General features: G+C 33.7%; 1 protein-coding gene across 1 annotated transcript in view; it reads left to right on the top strand.

Moving 5' to 3' along the window:
- Window positions 1-20,904, top strand: part of DZIP3 (DAZ interacting zinc finger protein 3) — a 112,128-nt gene that overhangs the window by 43,401 nt on the left and 47,823 nt on the right. Inside the window, exons 11-21 of the mRNA XM_054577330.1 lie at window positions 980-1,072; window positions 1,852-1,904; window positions 6,631-6,707; window positions 8,284-8,901; window positions 10,762-10,794; window positions 11,854-12,023; window positions 12,827-12,871; window positions 15,863-15,888; window positions 18,486-18,651; window positions 20,099-20,194; window positions 20,341-20,468. Coding sequence (XP_054433305.1) covers window positions 980-1,072; window positions 1,852-1,904; window positions 6,631-6,707; window positions 8,284-8,901; window positions 10,762-10,794; window positions 11,854-12,023; window positions 12,827-12,871; window positions 15,863-15,888; window positions 18,486-18,651; window positions 20,099-20,194; window positions 20,341-20,468 — 1,505 coding nt within the window. The remainder of the gene's footprint in view (window positions 1-979; window positions 1,073-1,851; window positions 1,905-6,630; window positions 6,708-8,283; window positions 8,902-10,761; window positions 10,795-11,853; window positions 12,024-12,826; window positions 12,872-15,862; window positions 15,889-18,485; window positions 18,652-20,098; window positions 20,195-20,340; window positions 20,469-20,904) is intronic.

Here is a 20,904-nt window from a genome sequence, read left to right as displayed (position 1 = left end):
GGATAGTTTCATTCTAAGGGTGGAGAAAAATGGTAAATTTTATAGTCTTCAAAACGTACTTGTGATTATTTATATTTACCTAAAGTCATATAACTAAGTTGAATTCTTTGCCATTAAAATTAAAGTAAAAATCTAAAGCCCGTTCTATATTTATTACTCTTTGGTGAGCTAATGATCCTAAGTTGGGTCTATAATATTTGGTTCCGGAGTGTTTACATTGTGCAAACAGAAAAGCCCATTAAAGCCATTGTGGTATACAAAAAGCATTCATTGTATATGGAGTTTGGATATCTGGGTTTAAGTCCAGATTCAGCCACTTACAGTTTTTTGTTTGTTTTTACATTAGGCTGATAATTTAATTGTTCTGGGGCTCAGTTTTCTAAGCCATAAAGGGAGGATAGTAATATCTACTTCATAAGGTTGTTGTGAGGACTAACAGATAAGAGGTGAACTTTCATTGTTTTACACTGTGAAAATCATTGTATAATGAAGCATTAATATTCATTCATTTAGGCATCATGTATTTTTTTACTTTCTCTGACTGTTAGAGCAATAAATATTGCTCAATTTTATAAAGAAAACTAACAAGAGGAAATAAGTTCAGAACCAGAGAAAGGGCTCAACATGTTTATTCTTTCCTTTTTACAAAGTTCAGTGTTCCTGTATATGCTTACCTAATTAGTACATTTTACTTGAAGTTGCTTTCCTTGTCCGTAGTGACTACATCTTAGGCAGTAATACAGCTACTTGAAGATTTTGAAGTAGAAGTGATGAGAGAAAAGTGCGGTCATGCATTTTAAATAGGAAATCTATTGATACATAAGATGGACTGTTATTGAACAGCTAACTCTCAAATATTTATTTACATCTTTTGTTTTACTTTCGAGCAACATCTACTTCTAACTTTTAAATATAGATTTGCACATCAGTAATTTTTTCTTTTTTATTTGTATTGTTTTTTTTCTATTGATAACTTTAGAGTTTTAGTGGAAAAAAATGTTTGAAGGAAGGATGTACAGGTGACATGGTAAGAATGCTACAATGTGATGTACCTGGAATTGTTAAAATTTTGGTGAGTATCTTTTTCTTACTTTTCTTGCTTTCTTTCATTGGAATGGTATTTTCTACTTTAGCACATTCGGGAATCATAATAACAATATTTTAGCCATATTCTTTTTGATGGTGACTAAATTCTGACCATTTTTTCCTTTGATTTCTCCAAAGTAGTATTTAAATGGTCCTTAAGAAAATTTAGAATACAAAGACATGCATGCATGCACGCACACATACCCAAGCACACAGACAAAGCAGGCCATGTCTGTACCAAAGGGAAGTCTGTCATGAACCAAGGATGATAATCTAATGATCTTTGCCACCTAGGGTTAAAATAATTTTACACTTCCTGACCCTCTTTTAGTCTAAGCATTTTCCTATGAAAATATCTATAGAGATCACATACAGTACCTGTTACATAAAATGTGCTCAAGTTGTATTCATTTTATTTTTTAAATTAATGAAATGCTTGTTGAATTTTCAGTTTATAAGTAAAAAAACCAAAATTGTAAATAGAAAGATATATTATTTCTTTCTTTATCTTTAGTTATGCTCTTTTGGTATTTCAGATTTGGCATTTAAATCCTGTAGTGACGTAAAGTAGAATTTCTTTTTAAAATCAACTCTAGTATATTGTTCGATTAAGATTGTTTATGGCTCACCATGTCACTTGTTTTGTTTTATATTTGCTATAGCTTCATTCTCATTGTCTTTTTACAAATGTTAAAGATAACTAGTAACATTAAAGAATTTTTAAAATTGAACTACTTTAGGGCTATTTTTTTCCATCACTTGCAGTTTGAAGTTGTGAGAAAGGATGAATATATAACCATTGAAAATTTAGGAGCAAGGTAAGCTTGAAATGAAATATATTACGTTTTTTCTGGAGCATGTATATATTTTTGAGTTGCTTCTTCTGTGTTTCTGTCACTTGTTAGAGCTCCATTAAATTTAAAAGTAATACTAATTTTGTGAAAAAAATATACATAACTGACATTTATCTGTCCCTCTCTCCCTGCTTTTAACATTTAAATACTAAAGCAGAAAAGGAGAAATTATGTGAATACATTTTCCTTACATATGAAAATAATCTTTTTCTAAAACCAAACATATTTTTAAGTTATTTAATAGGTTCTTATGATATAAAAATTCTGTCAGGCTTCTAAGCTTGTCTGACAATCAGAATTGTCTGGTTGCTTAGATGAGAAAACTGGACTGCAGAGAAATGCATATTATAAGCTGGGAATTCATAGAGATGTAGAATGTTACTATCGAAATTAGAAATTTCAATAACAAAAAGTGCCCTAACTCATTGATTCTTTTTTTTTTTTTTTTTTTGGTTTAAAGTGTAAATGTCTACCATTTTTCAATCTACCAGGGATACTGTATTGATATCTAAGGTACTAATTTCTTGTTATGAGCTAATGAACCTCAAATCTTTTTCTCTAGCATAGATTTTACTCTTAAAATGTAGACCTGTTTACCTGCTTGCTAAAGATACCCACTTTTTTGTTTGAAAAAAAATCCATAGTTCAGCATGCCTGCAACTGGACTTGCAATCTTTCTTCCCAACACTGCTCTGTAACATTTTTTAAGTCCAGTCAATTCAATTTCTTAAACATACGTAATGTAAGTACCTTCTTATTTCTGCCTCTGCACTTCCACTAAACTAAATGAAGTATTATTTCTCACTTGGAATTCTGAAACAGCTTCTAAATTGATCTTTCTTAACTTTCTTCAGTCTGTTGTTTACGTAGCCATTAAGAGCACTTTTCTAAAATGAAAATTGAAACACCATATATCAATTTTTTGCTTGAAAATCTTTCAGAGGCTTCTCATTGCTATTCATTAATTTCAGACTCCGTAACTTGGTTCTTTAGTCTGTTTGGTTTCTGCTGACCTCACTAATGTCATCTCTTGTCATTCTTTTCTTGTTATATATACACCAACTATACTGGGCTGCTTTTAGTTCTTGATTGTGCCATCCATTTTGCCTCCAAGCCTTGCCTAGAATACTTTTTGGCTTTGACTGTTTAAAGCTTCTGGAAAGCCTTACTTATATTAGATTAGGTGTTTCTGCCATGTAATCTTTCTACCTTGCTACTAAAACATTTACTAAGTTTTGTTGTATTTTCTTGGCTATCTTCTTCATTTAATGATAACCTCCATGAGAGCAAGAACTTTACCTTGCTTACTGCTGTAATCCCAGAACATAACATAATGCCTGGCATATAGCATATATCAAGTAAATACAGGACAGATGTAGACATTCTGAATTCCATTATTTTGCAATGGATATGTTATTTTTGTTTTGACAGGCAGTTAACTTGGTTAGATATGAACTGTGAACTCTTTCTTGGGTGGTGGTTCCAATGTCAATTTAGATCTTTTGCCTTTAGCTGAGCTGCTTTGTGTCAATTCCACACATGTGTAGTTCATCAGTCAGTCAGAGATATAGCTAGAAAGATTTTGGGATCTCTCCTTTCTGGAATTCTCCCACCCTCTTTAGCAGCCATGGTTTTAAGGCTTCAGTTACCTGGTTCCTTTGACCAAGGAGACCTTTGTTTTCCACCAGGCTATACTTATCCATTCTAAAAGCTCTAATATTGGTGAACATGCAAACTTATAATATAATCCTTTCCTCTGAGCATCTACCCTGCCATGAGAGTTGGCCTGTTTCTTCCACACACTAGTGCCTTCAGGGAGTTGCTTTTTGTAATTGGCCTAGGTTTTGTTATTATTTTTGAGAGGAGATTCCTCTGATAACTAGATTTTATTACCATAAGTGGAAGAACTACATGAATGAATGGCAATTTATTTGGTTGTTTTTTATACTTTAAAATGCTTTGTTGTTATTGAAATATATATAAAGAAAAGTTCACAAAATATAAATGCATAATTTAATAAATGATTATAAAGCACACACTCTTGTAGCCCCACTCAAGTCAACAAATAGCATTTTGCTATCACTCCAGAAGCACTCAGCATGGCGCTGTGCCCCAGCTTCTCTTCTCCCCAGGTAACTGTCATCCTGACCGTCTGTATTTATAAACTACAGCTTGGAAAACCTAACCTATGAAAAACTTCAGTGTTTAAAAATACACTTATAATTAGTACATTTGTAAGGAATAGTAAGGAAATTTCTTTATAAATGCATTTTAAACACTGAAGTTTTTCATAGGTCAGGTTTTTCAGGATGTGGTAATATGCACTGAAATTTTACTCTTTAAAAACAAACATTTAAATGAATTTCTTTGTATACATTTGAGTAATCACTACCATAATCAAGACATAGAATATTTCTGTTATCCCAAAAGTTTCCCCCCAAATTACTTCTATAGTTATATCCTTCCTCCAACCTCGAAATCCTGGTAACCGCTGATAAGATTTTTGTTCTGATAATCCTAAAAAAATCTGATGCTTTTTCCTGACTCTCCTGTAGTGGGAAAGCATTTTGCATCTGGATTTTTTTACTTAGCATGATGCTTGTGAGATCCATCTATGTTATTGCATGTATCAGTAGTTCATTTTTATTTGTTGCTGAGTAGTCTTTTATCATACATATAGATGCAGTTTCTTCATTCAACAGTTGATGATGTTAGAGTTGTTTCTGTGTTTTGGTTTTTTTTTTGCTATTATGAATAAAGCTGCTCTACATATTCATATATTACTCTTTGTGTAGACATATGCTTTCGTTTCTCTTGGGTAAGTTTCTAGGAACAGGATGACCGAAGCATATGGTATGTATTTAATATAATAAGAAACTACGAAACTATTTTCAAAGTAGATGTGCATTTTATCATTCTTGCCAGTATAGGAGAGTGTTGTGGGGAGCGTGGGGCATCTGGATCTGAGGGTTCCTGTCCAGGGGGCCAGCTGAGGTGGGAGCGTATCCTGGAGTTGTCACCGATGAGGGGAATAAACACACGTTGTGGCAAACACTTCTCTGTCTGCCAGGAGAGGGGGCATGGCTCTTCCCTCTAGTGGGGAAGGCCCCGAGACTCTTTGTCCAAAGGCTTTTATTGAAAGGGTTATCAGTGGGGCTAGGTAATAGGAATGTGCAGGTGATCTTATTACAGCAGTATGTTAATACTTACAGAGAATAGATGATGTTTTAAAGAAAATGAATGGCAGGAACACACCAATTTACATGGGTCTGAGAGGAGACTAGTAAACATGAGAGTGTAGTAAACATAAGAGCTCCAAGGGGTTTAGGGTTAGGGTCTGTGAATAATGTAAATTTCCTTCCCAGCATGAGCTGGCTATCATAACTTTTGAGGGAAAAACAAAGTATGCTTTAAAGAATTTACTTCTAGGCCTGATTTCCCCTGGGAACCGCCAGATCCAGTTTAGGACTGTCTCCAGTATTGTTTCAAGCTCCTGGCTGGGCTTCAGGGTTGGATGGGGTTATACCTGAATTCCATGAACTCTGAATTTCAGTGTTCAAGTGGGACTGCTGGACTCCCTGGTCAGGGGGGCTGGTGGCAATTTTCCACACTTAGGTAAGGCTACTAGTTCTGCAGTCAGCTCTGGTCAGGCAGGTTCACAGGCTTTGATCCTTGGCAAGGCATTGCAACCTTTTAGATTCTGTGATTGGGCAGGGCTGCTAGCTAAGCTCTGCAGTTGCTTATGGTTGGGTGGGACCTCAGGCTATGATTCCAGACCAGATTGGTACTGCTAGCTGGACTTCTCATTTAGGTGGGGCCACAGGCTAGTTTTCATGGTTAGAGGGGGCAGGGCTGCAAGCTGTACTCTGAAGTCGGGCAAGGCTGCAGGCTGTGCTTTGTGATCAGGGAAGCTGTTGACTGTCCTCTGCTGTTGGTTGAGGTTGCTGGCTTGGGTGATTCTTGCTAAATTTGAACTCTTGAGATCATGGAGAATGGTTAGGCATAGCTGAAAAAGAGCTCCGAGGAGCCTTATTAGGGCTTGGTTAGGGAGAGAATCTTTATCACTGGATTCAATTTTCTAATGTGTTTAATGGATTTCTGTTCAATGTTCCTAAGGGAAATTGACTCAGAGTTTTCTGTTTGTATTGTTTTTGACTGGATTTGGTATGTTTTATGGCAACGTTTACTTAGTGTTTAGTCCATTTAATACATTTTGCTACTTTTCCCTTAATTTAAAAAAAGAAATTACTTATAGTGATGTTATGCTAGTTTTTTCTTTCTTAAATCACTTGTCATTAAATGAACTGAATTTTCTTAAAATAATTATTGGCAAGACGATTTTGTGGTGGGGGATGGCTTGAGAGGTGTTCCATCCAGTTTTGGTGGCTTTTTACAATGGAAAGACTTTTTTTTTTTTTCCTGTTACTACACAGCCTTCTTGCAAATAAGCTAGTTGCTTGATTTTTTTTTTTACATATGAAATTTAGTAATTCTACTTTCCTCTTAATTTCAATGAAAATGACAATATGGAGTTACCATTGCTGATGTTTTTTGTTTGTTCATTTTTCTTCTTTGCTTTTAAACTATTTCCAGGAGGAGGAGAAGAAAATACTCACTTGCGTAGCTATGCTGATACCAGAAATCTTGATTGACTTTGGTAATAACTGTAACAATTTTTTTCCACTTGCAGTTATAAAAAGTTGATGTCTCTGAAAATAACTGATTCTGATATAAGACCGAAGACCAGTTTAAAATATAGTACAAAAGGTATTATTTTATTTTCATATACCTCGCATTGAAAAGTGTGTTAAAATTTTTGACTTACTCTATAGAGTATCATTCCATTAACAACCATGTGTTTTTTGTGTTTGCCATTCACTGGGCTTAGATTTACACTAGCAAGCACTAATTTGTGTGGCCTAGAAGTCATGGACAGAAAGATTAGCAGGTATATGGGTCTCATATTACCTTGGTGTTCTTTAAAGTGTTTTGCTAGTCTAGTGCATAGCTGTGACCTCCTCCCTTGTTGCATTCCCTGTTAATAGAGCAAAATGGAAGGAATGGACATTTTAAACTCAAGACCAAGTAGTATAAACTTTGTTACCAGCTGTTTAGGAGTGTGTGCTGGTAAATGCCAGCTGCTCATCCCTTGGAGACCTTAAGGGCTCCTGGTCCCATTGAAGAGTAGTTTAGTGACAGTCCTTCTTGCTAAGAGGAATGGATGTCCCTGATCCCAGCTAGCTCCTTATTTGGCAACCCAGAGAAAGCTCCCTGCATCCTTTGCTCTGCAACCTTGTTTGCCTCCACAGTGTATGGCAAGTATATCAAGCAAGAATATTAATTTAAAATTCTCTTGAAATAGAATCACGAAGGATAAAATAATAAAGCTTCATTTCATGATAAACATTTTTATATTCATACAACAAATATACTATCATGTACCACATTCCTACCACTTTCTAATTCATCTCAATTTATTTTCCTTTATTGGATGTGATAACAAACCAAAAAAATATAGAATAGTTATATCTCATACCTTGTTCCATTTTATTTATGAAATACCCACTCAATCATTACTCTCTTTTTTTGAGAGGGTAAGAACATGAGGTTCAGTAGATAGCTGTGTCTCAGACTTTAATAGCTACTTAAATCATCTGATGATTTTGTTAAAATGTTAGGTGCCAACTCAGTAGCTCTAGGGTGAGCCTGAGATTCTCCTTTTCTAACAGGCTCCCATGTGGAAGCTGATACTGCCAGTCCATGGCCTGCACTGTGTGTAGCAAGGCATTTTAGAGCTTTATGTTTCTTGAGCCATATGTGGCTATTTAAATTTAATATTAGATAAAATTTTAAACTCAAGTTCATTGTCAGACAAACAGCATTTTCAGTGTTCAGTGGCTAGGGAGCAGTGGAAATCTAAAACATTTTCCTAAGTTCTTTTGGACAGTGCTGATTAAGATAAAATATAATTGCCTAAGTAAAATACAATTAAATACTGGTAATTACTGTTCTTGACAATCTTCAGAATTGAAAGCCTAATACTTTTATGCCATTTGGTTGCCAAAGCTCATTTACTTGAACAAAACCCTGGGTAGTTGAAAGGCTTCTGTGGTGATTAGTCTTTGTGATTACTTTTGCTTGGGGACATAATGTTTTTGTTTGAATTTTCAACAGCTAGCCAGATAGCAGCATGCATATTGAGCACTGGCTATGGCAAAGTACTGTACTGTATTTCATTCTTTTGTACTAATCCCTTCCCTGCAAGAGCTTAGCATGTAATACAGAAGACCGTAGAAAAATAGCATTAATGTGGAATGTTTGACTTCTCAAAATTTATTTTCAGATGAAATGCCTATCTTCAAACTTGATTATAATTATTTCTATCATCTGCTTCATATAATTATTATTTCTGGTACTGACATTGTCCGGCAAATATTTGATGAGGCTCTGCCACCCCCTCTTTTGAAAAAAGAGCTTCATCTTCACAAGAATGTTCTGGAACCCTACTACAACCACCTTTGGACTAATCACCCTTTGGGTGGAGCATGGCATCTGCTTTATCCCCCAAACAAGGAGCTACCACAGTCCAAACAGTTTGACTTATACCTCCTATTAGCTCTCATAAAACATTTGAATGTATTCCCTGCACCCCAAAAAGGCTGGAATATGGAACCACCATCTTCTGATCTCTCTAAGTCTGCAGACATCCTGAGGCTGTGCAAATACAGGGATATCCTCCTTAGTGAGATTTTGATGAATGGTCTCACTGAGTCACAATTCAATTCAATTTGGAAAAAAGTTTCAGATACTCTTCTGCGCCTTGGAATGAAGCAAGAGGATATTGACAAAGTGAAGGAGAATCCCATTGAGAATATCTCCCTTGATTACAATCAGCTTTCTGTCTACCTAGGCATACCAGTACCAGAAATCATCCAGAGGATGTTATCCTGCTATCAACAAGGTACAAAATAATTATTTACTTCAGCCAGTAAGCCTTCATTGAGTGTCTGCTGTGTGCCAGGCACAGTGCTAAGGGCAGGAGATTCAGTGAGCTCACATTCTTGAGAGAATAGACTCATCAAGAAGCTAATAGAAATTGTAGTGCTAGAGATGCTCCAGAATACCATGGGAAATCCTAAAAGAGTCCCCCAAAAAACTTTCTGGAGAATATAATATTTAAGGAATTGCTAAATCACATGTAAAAGTTACCTAAATGAAGAAGATGGAGAAGAATGTTTCAAAAGGAATCAAGAATAAAGGTATAGAAACATAAAAATATAATTCAGGGAACTAAAAGTCTGGCCTTAAAGTAGATTAAGTAGTAATTCTTAAAGATATTAAAGTAGGGGAGTATTCATGGAACACATTCAAGAGGATTTCTGTTACCATGTTGAGGTTTGTATTATCAGAAAGGAATTGTTGAAGATTTTTAAGTAGAGGACTTTTATTACTTCTACAAAATTAAGGATGCCTAAAATCATGAAATGCTGGTACTGTGTGTTTCAAGGATACCCTTTTAGACATCATGAGTGTGTGTTTCTACTCCTTTCCAGCAGAATCTTGATGTTTATAAGTTTGGCAGCTGCCCGGTGGCCATGAGTAATTAAAAAAATTAGATAACATTTATGCAAGTATCTAAAGTCAGCAGAGGCCATTCCCAGGCACTATATTGATATGGAAAAGACTTCAGACCTTTTCTCCCACATACCAGGATAGCCTTTCATCATGCAAAGTGGAGTTCAAGGCACGTCAGCATCACTGAAACGCTTGTTGTGCTACTCTGGGTGACTTTTCCTTATCCCAAGTTATTTTATTAGTCATACTACCTAGTGAGCAACTGATGACCATACTGATGTTACTTAAATGTACAACATCCCAAGTTTCTTGGACTTGTTGAACAGGTCCAGGTGTTTTTTCAGATATGATTGCTAGGCCCCTATCTCATTCCTTTAAAGCTTCAGGATACCATTGTGTTTTCTTGCTTAACTTTTAAGAGATTTCTTTGAGCATAAAAGGAGAGAATGCCAAATTTGATTATACAAGAATGTCAGGCAAGGACCTTTGACTTATAGATTACAGGCTTTTTAAAAAATACCTTCACTCTATTAAGATTTTAAATAACAAAACCTTGTGAGAGTAAAGGTAGTATTTCGGAAAGTGGCTTGAGCATTAAATAAATTCAAGGCATTTCAAGAATTCTCATTCAGGTGGTCTGAAAAGCTTATTATTCAAGACCCTTTAATAGAGACTTTCCTAGCATCTTATATCTCTTCCCTATTAGTTATTAACAGTTGCAGTTTCCATTTGTGCATCTGATTACTTGATTAATATCCATTGTCCCTACTAAATGTCTATGAAGTTTGTCTTTTTTATATACCATTCAATCTCTAGAGCCTGATAGAATATTAATGGACAAGGAGGATGTAGTGCTGATCAGGATAATAAACATTGCTACAAAAGACTCAAACTTTCAATAGGAGTTTGCTTCATTATCGGGTATTAAATACTTCATGACCTTAAACTTTATAAATCATAACAATTTGCGGCTTGGTTAAAGTGCTTATATTCTAGGCATTATCTATCAAGAACTCTCAAAATTTTTGTTTACTTTTCTTTCTGTAATCATGGGTTTATAACCTTTATGTTATAATCTAAAGATCATGCCTTGTTTAAACTGGATTCATGAGTGAAGCTATTTTATAGTTAGTTATAAAATTATTTGGTGCAGTATAAAAACCTCCTTGCTTTTCTTAGTCCCACTTATATATTTGTTGGTTGCACTTACAATTACACATCTAAATGTTTTCTTTATGTATCATAGGAATTGCCCTACAGTCAATAACCGGCAGTCAATGTAAGTATGTTAAAAAAACAAAATGCCTAAGTTGACCTTTCAGCTTGGGAAAGCTAAGGGATCACTCACTGTAAAAGTCTTACTTGATCAGATAAACTGTATGGTAATTGTTAGAGGCTTGGAAAATTAAATGGTCAGATTACTACTGGTCAGCTGAATCTAAACTGAGCCTTTTTTACTCTGCCTTGGTCTTAGTGCCTGTGCCCCAGGTTTTACTCAGCATAATATTTTAACTTTTTGACACACAGCACACTTCAACAGGCAGAAATGCCCACCTGTTGCTCTCTCCACTCATATAATGTTCTGTTCAGCTTACGTAGTTTTTATCTGGTTAGCTATCAATTGTTAAAGCTATGTTCTTTTTTGCTGGATGGTTAATTGCTGTAGTTTTTTAATTTTTATTTTTGTGCTGTTCTTGTTTAATGTAATTATATTGTGCAATTAAAATTTACTTAAGAAAACAACACCATGGGTTTTGTTTGCAGTAAAACTATACTTAAAAACAGTGGGCTTTGTTTGGACCATCTGTGATCAGTCAGAAGAAATTCACAAGTTTGAGGTTGAAACTCTGGGACAATATCAAGGAGTATGGTGTCAAAGAAGTCACATAATAAGGCTGATAGCATTTCAAAATCTTTAGTTATGAAAAATAAGGAAAAAAGGAGGGGGAAACATCAACCTCTAGCTCTCTGTAAGTTTTAGAGTTGTCCTAAAACAATTCTACTTGCAGTATAGTACTAGAGTCAGTGTCAAGATACTCAAGAACATAATATTTAGAGTCAACTTAAGTTCTAAAATATCTAATAATTAGAGTTTACTTAAGATAACAGTAAAATATCTTAGTATTTGTGTTCATACTGATTGGCTATGGCTAGATTATGTATCTATTATATGGTCATTGATAAATGGGCATTTTTTATTTTCATCCAGTAATTGAACAGAGTAAGATGTCTTCTATTTCTATTTCTGGAATAACATTTTGGAGGGTAAATATATTTATAATAGTGATAAGAGGTTAAAATCGCATGCATCCAAATTTTGAGTGTTTTTAATATTTAGGTATTGAAATAGAAGAATTACAGAATGAGGAAGAAGAACTAAGTCCACCGCTCATGGAGTACAATATAAATGTGAAATCAAACCCTGGAATACAATTAGCAGAAATGAATAAAGATGGGGCATCGATACCCAGTGAATCTTCAACAGAATCTATTAAAGATCTCCAGGAAGTATGAGCTCTCATTAACATTTGAGTTAGAAGAACTTAATGATCAGGGCTGTTAGTTTGTTGTATGTGCATGCTGAAAGGATTCTAGACAATGTTAGTTTATATTTATCATAGTGTTCACACAAAACTTAAGTTCGAATGGTTCTTTCTGCAGTATTTCAACCATAATGTTTTCTGCCTTAATTGTTTATTTTGCCAACACTTATTGAGTATTTATTATGTGCCAGGCAACTATGCTAGACTTTTGAAAACTTTTCTTTATTCTCATTGATGGGAGTGTATGTGGGAGGTTAAGAAAGTAGATGAAAACATAGTTGGGAATAGGAGGAGAGAGAAAGGAGGAAAAACAGGGTATTTCAACACCATTTGCACAGAAGTAGAGTTAAAATCATCCAGGATGGAATATCTGTATTTCTTTATAGATAAAGGGTAACAGTTAGTATATAGTCACTAAATTCTTCCTAGGCTTATTTTTTCATCTTGTAGACCTGAGTATGTTGACTTTTGAAAAGTGCCTTCCTCTTTTGTTACTCATGCATGCACATGTAGAAGTGAGGATTTGTGATTTTTTTTCAGTGGGCTACCATTGACACGATGTGTATATGTATAATGTTCCATTATACATCATTGATTTAAGAACAGAAGACTGATATTAAAGTGAAAATTTTCTATAATATCTAGAAAGTATGATCTATAATATTAGAAGATAAAAAGTTTCAGTGGTTAGAGGAAATATATTTTGAAAAATAACCCATTGTGCAGTCTGATTTTGTATTAAATAAATGATTTTTTTAAACCTATCAGGTTAATAGTAAACCAAAGAAAAAGAAAAAGACTAAGAATAAAAAGGTAAGAGACTATATTAACATTATAATAGAGGAATGCCTAATTTACGAACACTTGGGTAATATGTGGATTCACTGTTAGAACTTACAATTAATCTAAGTAGACATATAGCACAAATGACTTTTAAAGTGTCAGTAGCTTATTGAGTATATGGTTACAGAGAAGTCTGTGTGTGTTAGATCCTGAATGAATTAAGCTTACAGTGTGCCTACTTCCCTTCCCTAAATCATAATTTATACATTTAAATATACAAATAAGAAACAGAACTTAGAGATCCCATTAATTTCTTCATACCACTCTTATTTTAAAAATGCCTTCTCAGTGTTCATAATTCTACTGAAATATTCAGAAGCATTTTTTAAAACCATAAAAAATTATGATTTCTTTGTATCTAAGAGTCTGCCATCAATGCAATAATTTACAAAAATGGTACAAATACAAAAGCTCTTTCATTCCTCTTCCTTGTTTTTTGCCAGTTGAAAAATAAACAGGTTACTAACTGTAGCACAGTTTTAGCAAGAAGCTTTTTAAGTGTTTGGAAAATGACAAGGAAAACTCAAGTCTTTTGGGGGAGACTTAATTTTTTATTCAGACTTTATTTTCAAATTAAAATTAAGGTGTAACTGCAACTGAAAATAAATGTAAACACCATAAAAATTCTCATACTCTAGTAGTAGTAAAAATTTCTTTTTAAATGTCTGCGACTGCCTGGGAATTTTTTGGTTTTCTTTAACATCCTAAGTTTTTTTTTCCAACTTATTTTATTAAAAGAGGTTGAAGTCCTTTAATATATTTTTATCAAGATAAAATTTGGACATTAGAAGAGCAATCTTATATCTTTTATCTAAACTTTAAAGTATAGAACCTAATAAAAGCTTTTTGCATATGATCATTTTATGTAGATTAGTCATATTCTTATACTCAATTGCTATTATTTCAAGTGGAAAGAACTATCTACTTGTAGTTAAAGCAACCACTAATAAAAATCAAGGGAGTTTAATTCTTTAATCACTTCTCCTCATGAAAAATTCTAGCCTACAGAAATTTGCTTGTGTTAATAGAGTGATAGCAAAGACCCTATTCATGAAATTGTATCCTTTGTTAATTATTTGTTTTGAACATCTCTATCTAGAGATAGCTGAAATCCTAAAAACACCTGTCAGGGGCTCACTAGAAAAAGGTGATAAAAAAGTAAAATTTGTGTAGCAAATACAATATAGAGTACAGATAACTTCTACCTAGTACATAAAGAGACTTTGTAGCTACTCTTTATGCTCCCTTTCTTCAGTTAGGAATTTAGTATGTAGTTTCTAATATATTCAAATTGTAAGTAACACTTTGGGGTTATTTAGAGTATTAATTATTCATATATTACCCTTTCATGAAGAGTATTAATTACTCTACCTAATTATTGTTACTTATGCTCCTATTCCTACCACCCACACAGGGGAATTAAGGTTCTGGAATAGAAAAGAGAGGTAAAGCAGATGGCAGAAAAATAGAAGGCTTTCTGATAAGGCTTGGAGACAAAAAGAAACATGGCAGAAAATAAACTGAGCCCTTCAAATTGGATGTCCTCTCTAAAGAAGGGAAGCTGCTGAGGTGCATCTAAGAAGACAGACTGATACGTGCATTGGCATAAAGTGATGGAAAAAACTAAAAAGGAGTTTCAGAAATAGTAATCAACCAAAGGTCTTTTCAGCTCAGTTATTCAGATACACTAGAACCTTGGCAGAAGTTCATAATTCTTAATTGTAGAATCAAACTGGCCCTGGACATTGATCAGATGCTGAAACACAAAAACCCTTTTAGTATACAGACAATAAAGCAATACAGATTTGTAAGTATTTTAATACATTATGGAATCTGTAGGGAAAGAGATTCTAAAGTTTCTTGTAAACAGGAGATGGTAGAAATTAATACTGTAACTTATGTAAGAGTAATTAATACTCTCAGTGGAAAGGTGGTACCTGAGAAATTAATACTCTAAATAATTTAATATGTATTAAGTGTCATTGGTATAACCTTTACCTAGTCTGTTGCCTTTATATTTCTATTTTAATGAACATAAAATTTAGGGCTTTATAACATTTTCTCACGATTGTGATTTCCCTAACATTTCTTTTTAAAAGATTTTTAATATACAAATCTGCTTTTTTACATGTCAGTCTTCAAGAACTTTTATATTTAGTGTAGGATTCCGTAAATGAAAATCCCATGTACCCTTTCCCAAGATATATCAGTAGGTACAAACTCAGCCCCTATATTCACTTCTAATATCTGAATCAGTGATTTTCAAGTGTGTTTCATTACTTGATTACAAAATTAATTTAGTGGATCACAACTACCATTTTAAAAAAGGAAATAGAATTAATAGGAATAAAAAAATTTCCAGAGGTCATCACCAATTGTTTTAGTCTGTCCGGACTGCTATAACAAACTATAATAGACTGGGCGGCATAAACAACATTTATTTTTCACAGTTCTGGAGGCTGGGAAGTCCAAGATCAAGGTATCAGCAGATTTGGTGTCTTGTGAGGGCCCACTTCTTAATTTGTAGATGGTTACCTTCTTGCTCTATCATCACATGGGGGGGAAAGAGAGAGAGAAAGAGTGTGAGTGAATGAGCTGGAGCTAGCATTAGCTAGCTCTCTGGTCTCTTTTTATAAGGATATTGATTCCATTATAAGGACTCCATAACATCATCTTAACCTAACTACCCCCCAGTGGCCCTACCTTCTATTACCATCACATTGGGGATTAGGGTTTTAATGTATGTATTTGGGGGAGGGTACACAAATATGCAGTTCATAACACATAATATGGTTTATGTATAAAGATACTTATGTAAGTGCATTATTATTATGTAAAATATATTTCTTATTATGGTTGTGGTCAAAAAAGTTTGAGAAACACTGACCTAAATGTAGTCAGATCATTATTCTGTATTGATAAAGTTGATATAGATTATTAATTGTTGATGCTGTTTTCCAGAATAAGGAATCAAAAGAAGAGCAAATGTAAGTATTAGTTTATTTACTTTTTAAATTTTTCTTAGTACTTTCAAAATGTGCTTTGACAGTGTGACCCAGCCATGCTTTGGGAAGTGTTTTCATTAAGAAAGGACAATCCCTTATATTAATAAGTTGTCACCATTTACAGAAAGTGACAAAAAGCACAAGTGTCATTTACTTTGGTAAAATATTATCTCTTGCCATTTTTCTGTAAAGCTACTAAAGAGTCAATCAATGCTAACCACTTGATTTGAGGACTAATTTGGGTCCAGCCTAAAATATTTTAAAATATAGTGTAGATTTGGCTAACCACAATTGAAGACTTGGCTTTACTAAATAAGACTTATTTACTAAGTAAGATTTAACTTTAAAGGACAGAATGTTGTTTGTCCCAATGATCCCTTTAATAAGAGTTTGTTTAGATTTTTTTAAATTTTGTTTGTTTAATTAACCTGAGGGGTTTTTTTTTCTTTGTTTTTTTAATCCTGGTTGTTAACAGTGAATTTTGAATATTTACTGAAAACCTTTTACTGTCTAAAGGTCACCGTGAGCTATGTTATTCAGTCATAGATTGGTGACAGTGTAGTAGAGGAAGGGAGTAGGGGATATAGTCCAAAGAAGAGATTATTACACCCACCAAAAATTTGTTAACTGAAATTAGTACCTTAACAGAACTCACTCTGAGAACATAAGTTATCTTTAAAATGGTAACAAGAACATATATATATTGATAACTTTAAAACTTTCACTTTCTCATTTCATTTTCCCATTGATAATCGATATTATCCACTTGGTAAGTAAATAGTTCATCATGCAAAATGGATTTTCACTTTCTCTGTGAACAGGTTGAACCGCTAAAGCAGTGATTTTCAACCAGTGTGCCACAAGAATTTTTAAAACATGCAATGCCCGACTACTTTAGTTAAGAGCATGGACCTCATTTCCCTTAGATTGTCAAATAAAAAAATGACAACAGCCAGCCCAGCAATAACTGTCCGGTGTGAATGAATCAAAATTATACCTATTTTTTTGTCAGATCAGCAAAAATACATTTTTTGGTGTGCCGCAGAATTTTAGCAATTAGTTTATGCGTGCTATGAGATGACGAAAGTTGAAAATTGCTGTCCTAGAGAAATAGTTTTTTTGTTGTTGTTGTTTTAATTTTCAGGCTGTGTCTAAATGCTATGAAAATAACTTACTAAAGAGTGAAATAGTGTTATCAATCATTTTGCTCTACAGTGTAGACCAAAACCTGTATGATCATCAAATCACACAGGAGCTTAGTTTTTAAATGAGAATTTTCAAATGCACACAGAAGTTAAGAAAATAATATACCTACATTAGTATATCTACCTATCATTTTGATTCAACAGTTACCACTATTTTCCACATTTGCTTCATTCCTCTGTTAACATTTTGTTCTTTGTTGAAGTGTTTTCAATCCCTAAGTTTATGTAATTTTACCACTATGTGTCTCAGTTTATCTCTCTTAGTAATATGAATATTTTCTTATAGTATCACAATGCTATTAATCATATCTTAAGAATTTAGGAATAATTTTTTGGAGCTTTTAAGAAGTAGAAATTCATCTATATTTTTACAGTTGTTGGGGTGCCTGGAAAATGTAATTTTTTAAAAGTTCTTCCAATAATTTGGAAAGTTAATTTTGTTTGGGAATCAGTGGTATGTACAAGCAGTTGATTTCATTGAACTTTCCAAAATGTTTAAATCATTCTACAATATGTCAGTGATACCAAATGAGTGTTTTATAGTATTTTACAAATTATTCTACAGGCATTAGATGTCAACTTTCTAGGTCTCAGTGGCATAAAAGAAGTAGTAATGCATCCAAGAGTTACCTTTTCTCTTTCTATTCACTGATAAAATCAAGCCATTTATGTCCTGCTATAAGTAAATGAGTAAAAGTACTGTTTTTTGTTACCATTCAATGAGATTAGGAAGGAAATTTATAGCTACTAAATAGTAGGCCAACTGAAAGAATAGTAACATGTATTTAGACATAGGTATAAAAGTAGGTTAATTGCCTTGTTACATGTAGTATTTTCATTCTTTTGCAATGGTTCCTAGTGACCAAACTCCATGGTATCACTGCAGTTTTTATATGGTCCTTTTACAAAAGAAACCTGTATTTAAAAATGTACTTTATGTTGCTATTTGCAGCCTTCTATTTAAATGTACAGTGCACCTAGGTGCTGAAGTTGACTAAACCAACCAACTTGTCAAGAATGTTGTGATAAAATAATATAGTAGGTGTGGAAATGCTTGTTAATATTTTCCAAAGTAATTGATGTTAATAGTTACGATTTGAAAAAGGAACTTCATTGTCTCATAGTTCTTGAAAACACTGGGATGAGCAGAAGAGTTGATTACTTTGGCTAAATACTATTTCAAATATGCTAAATTTGTTGTGCTCTTCAAGAGAAATAGCCCAGTCTGAGCACTGTCTAAACTTTCTTTGACTATAAGCCATTCTAATGCTGAGCATTTCATGAGACCAGTGCAATATTAATTTAGGACACAATAGTTTAGATGAAAAATGTATGCAGTTCTGAAAGATTGCATTGATTATGTCACCACTGTAGCCCAAATGTGGCCGAAAAAGAAGAGCAATTGAAGCAAGAGCAAGCAAGTCTATACCGAGTCAGTAGATTTATGAAAGATGATGCAAGTGATGTTCAAGAAGATTCTGCAACTGAAGACAAGATCTATAGCCTGGATGAACTGCATATTCTGGACATGATAGAGCAGGTAAGCCTGATTGGAGAGGATATAGCCCTGCCTTTCTTCTTCCAGAAATCATAGTTAAACCTCCCCATGACTCTTCGAACAGCATGTTAGCCTAGTGGTTTATGCTGTGTTTGTCAGGAGAAAGAAAAAAACAGAAAGGGACAGAGGGATGATGAAGGAAAAATGAACTTTAGGAGCTGAAACTTTTCACTTTAGCCCTCATGTCATTTCCTGGCTTTATTTATTGGGTAGAGTTGATTACAACAGTGTTCCTTGCAAAGGGTTTACAGCTACCCTGGAAGAAGGGGTGAAACTACATAATCCCATTGGATTAAATTTTATGAGAAAAACAGTTGTGTAAAACAAAGGTACTTTCATTGTTTTGGAATTAAACTTGGTTGTTACCATGAAATGTTTACAAAAAATATCAGTGTACAACAATATTTTCTTTGGTTTCTTTTCTGGTACTACTCATTGCCAGGAATGAGATACATATGTAAAGGTATCTCATATGAACATAATTTTAAGTACTCTACAGAGCACTTAATCAAACAAAGCATATGAAATATTTTTTGAAAAAACTTCTTGATTTACCTACCAATGAGAATTTTATACTGAGGTAATTTTATGATAACCTGTTCTGTGGTTTAAATATAATGATATATAGTATGTAGGAATATTGATTGTCTAAGGGTACAGTTAGCACAGTTTCCTGGCTGATAGGACAACATTCATGTAATTGTCATACTTTTTTTCTTCTTTCCAATTATAATATTATAATGTGTTTATTTTAACTGAAATGAAATATTCTGAGCTTTGGATGTCACATTGAAGTTTAAATGTGAGGCCTTTGGTTTTCATTTAATAGCCATGAAAATTATGAGAACTTGAAAACAGAATAAAATGTCATACACCTTTCAAAAAATGTCATACATCTTTTGAAAATGAATTCACTCTTTTACTCAAAAAATGTTTAGTACTTGCCTTGTCTTAAGAGTCTTGAGAGCTATGGTGTGACATTGTCTGTGTGACCATAGTGTTTATAATATAGTGGAGAATTTGAACATTAAGGTATGTCATGTAATAATATTAAGTGCTTGGACAATTAAGGCTTGTCCACTCACTGTCTGTGTGACTTTAGGCAAGTTACTAAGTTTTATCATCTCTGAAATGGGAATAATCATTGCTACCTCATATGGTTTTCTTGATAGTAAAAGTGCAGCCAAAAAAAAAAAATGCCTAAAAAATGGTAAGCATGCAGGTAATGTTATCCAATAGCAGCGTCAGTGGACAAGTAACTATGGTATTATTTAGTGAATTCTGTAATTAGGGAAAGGTTGGTTTTATCTAAACCAGTCAGAAGGGATGTTTGCACTGAGACCTGTAAAGCATGAATGGGCAATAATTAAAATATTAGTGTTTTTTTAAATGAGAAAAATAAAGGATGGATATTTCATTTGCTCAATAGGGCTCAACCAGCAAGGTATCTGCAGAATATGGAGAAACTGAAAAGGAAAAGCTTGCTCGACAACAGCAGCTTTATAAATTACACTATCAGTGTGAAGTAAGTACTTTTGCCATTAGATCTGAGGCAAGTCAGAGATAGTTCACATGTTTAACTCAATGGTATGTACTTTTTAAAGAAACTGCTTTTTTTCTTTCAATTTCTGATGAACAGAATTAACTGAAATAATATTTTTCTTTGAGCAGGATTTCAAAAGGCAGTTGAAAACAGTGACATTTCAGTGGCAAGAAAACCAAATGCAGATTAGAAAGAGAGACAAAATTATCGCATCTCTTAACCAACAAGTGGCGTTTGGAATCAATAAGGTTTCCAAGTAAGTACAAATCTATTAATAACAGAAAATTCTGGGTTTGCTCCATAAAGAACTCTATCTTTAAAAGATAATCCCTAAGTCGCCACTAGGTGGCACTGTGACTGCACATTAGGAACTGCCAACCATAAGACTGCACTTGCTTAAAACCCAACTCTTATTTTTGCCTTGCCAGCTGAATTGAGAAATAAGCAAATGATTACTCTATATATCAAGCTTTTCATGTATTAGATGAACAAGTGTGAAGATAATAGAATTTCATAAGAAAGATAATTAACTTTCAGATCATGACTCTGGTTTGTAAAAATGTGACCAATGTTTGGTTGTTTCTTCATAGCATATAATAAATACATTCCTCAAAGACACCATGGAATCACTTGCATGCTTTTTTTTTATGTTGTTCCCTCAGAGTATTTGTGTTCCAAACCCAAGAGATTAA

The sequence above is a fragment of the Pteronotus mesoamericanus genome, unplaced genomic scaffold (assembly GCF_021234165.1).
Source record: "Pteronotus mesoamericanus isolate MK-2021 breed Mesoamerican mustached bat unplaced genomic scaffold, CSHL_Meso_final contig_42, whole genome shotgun sequence".
Lineage (NCBI taxonomy): Eukaryota > Metazoa > Chordata > Mammalia > Chiroptera > Mormoopidae > Pteronotus > Pteronotus mesoamericanus.
This window is presented reverse-complemented; position numbering and strand designations above follow the sequence as displayed.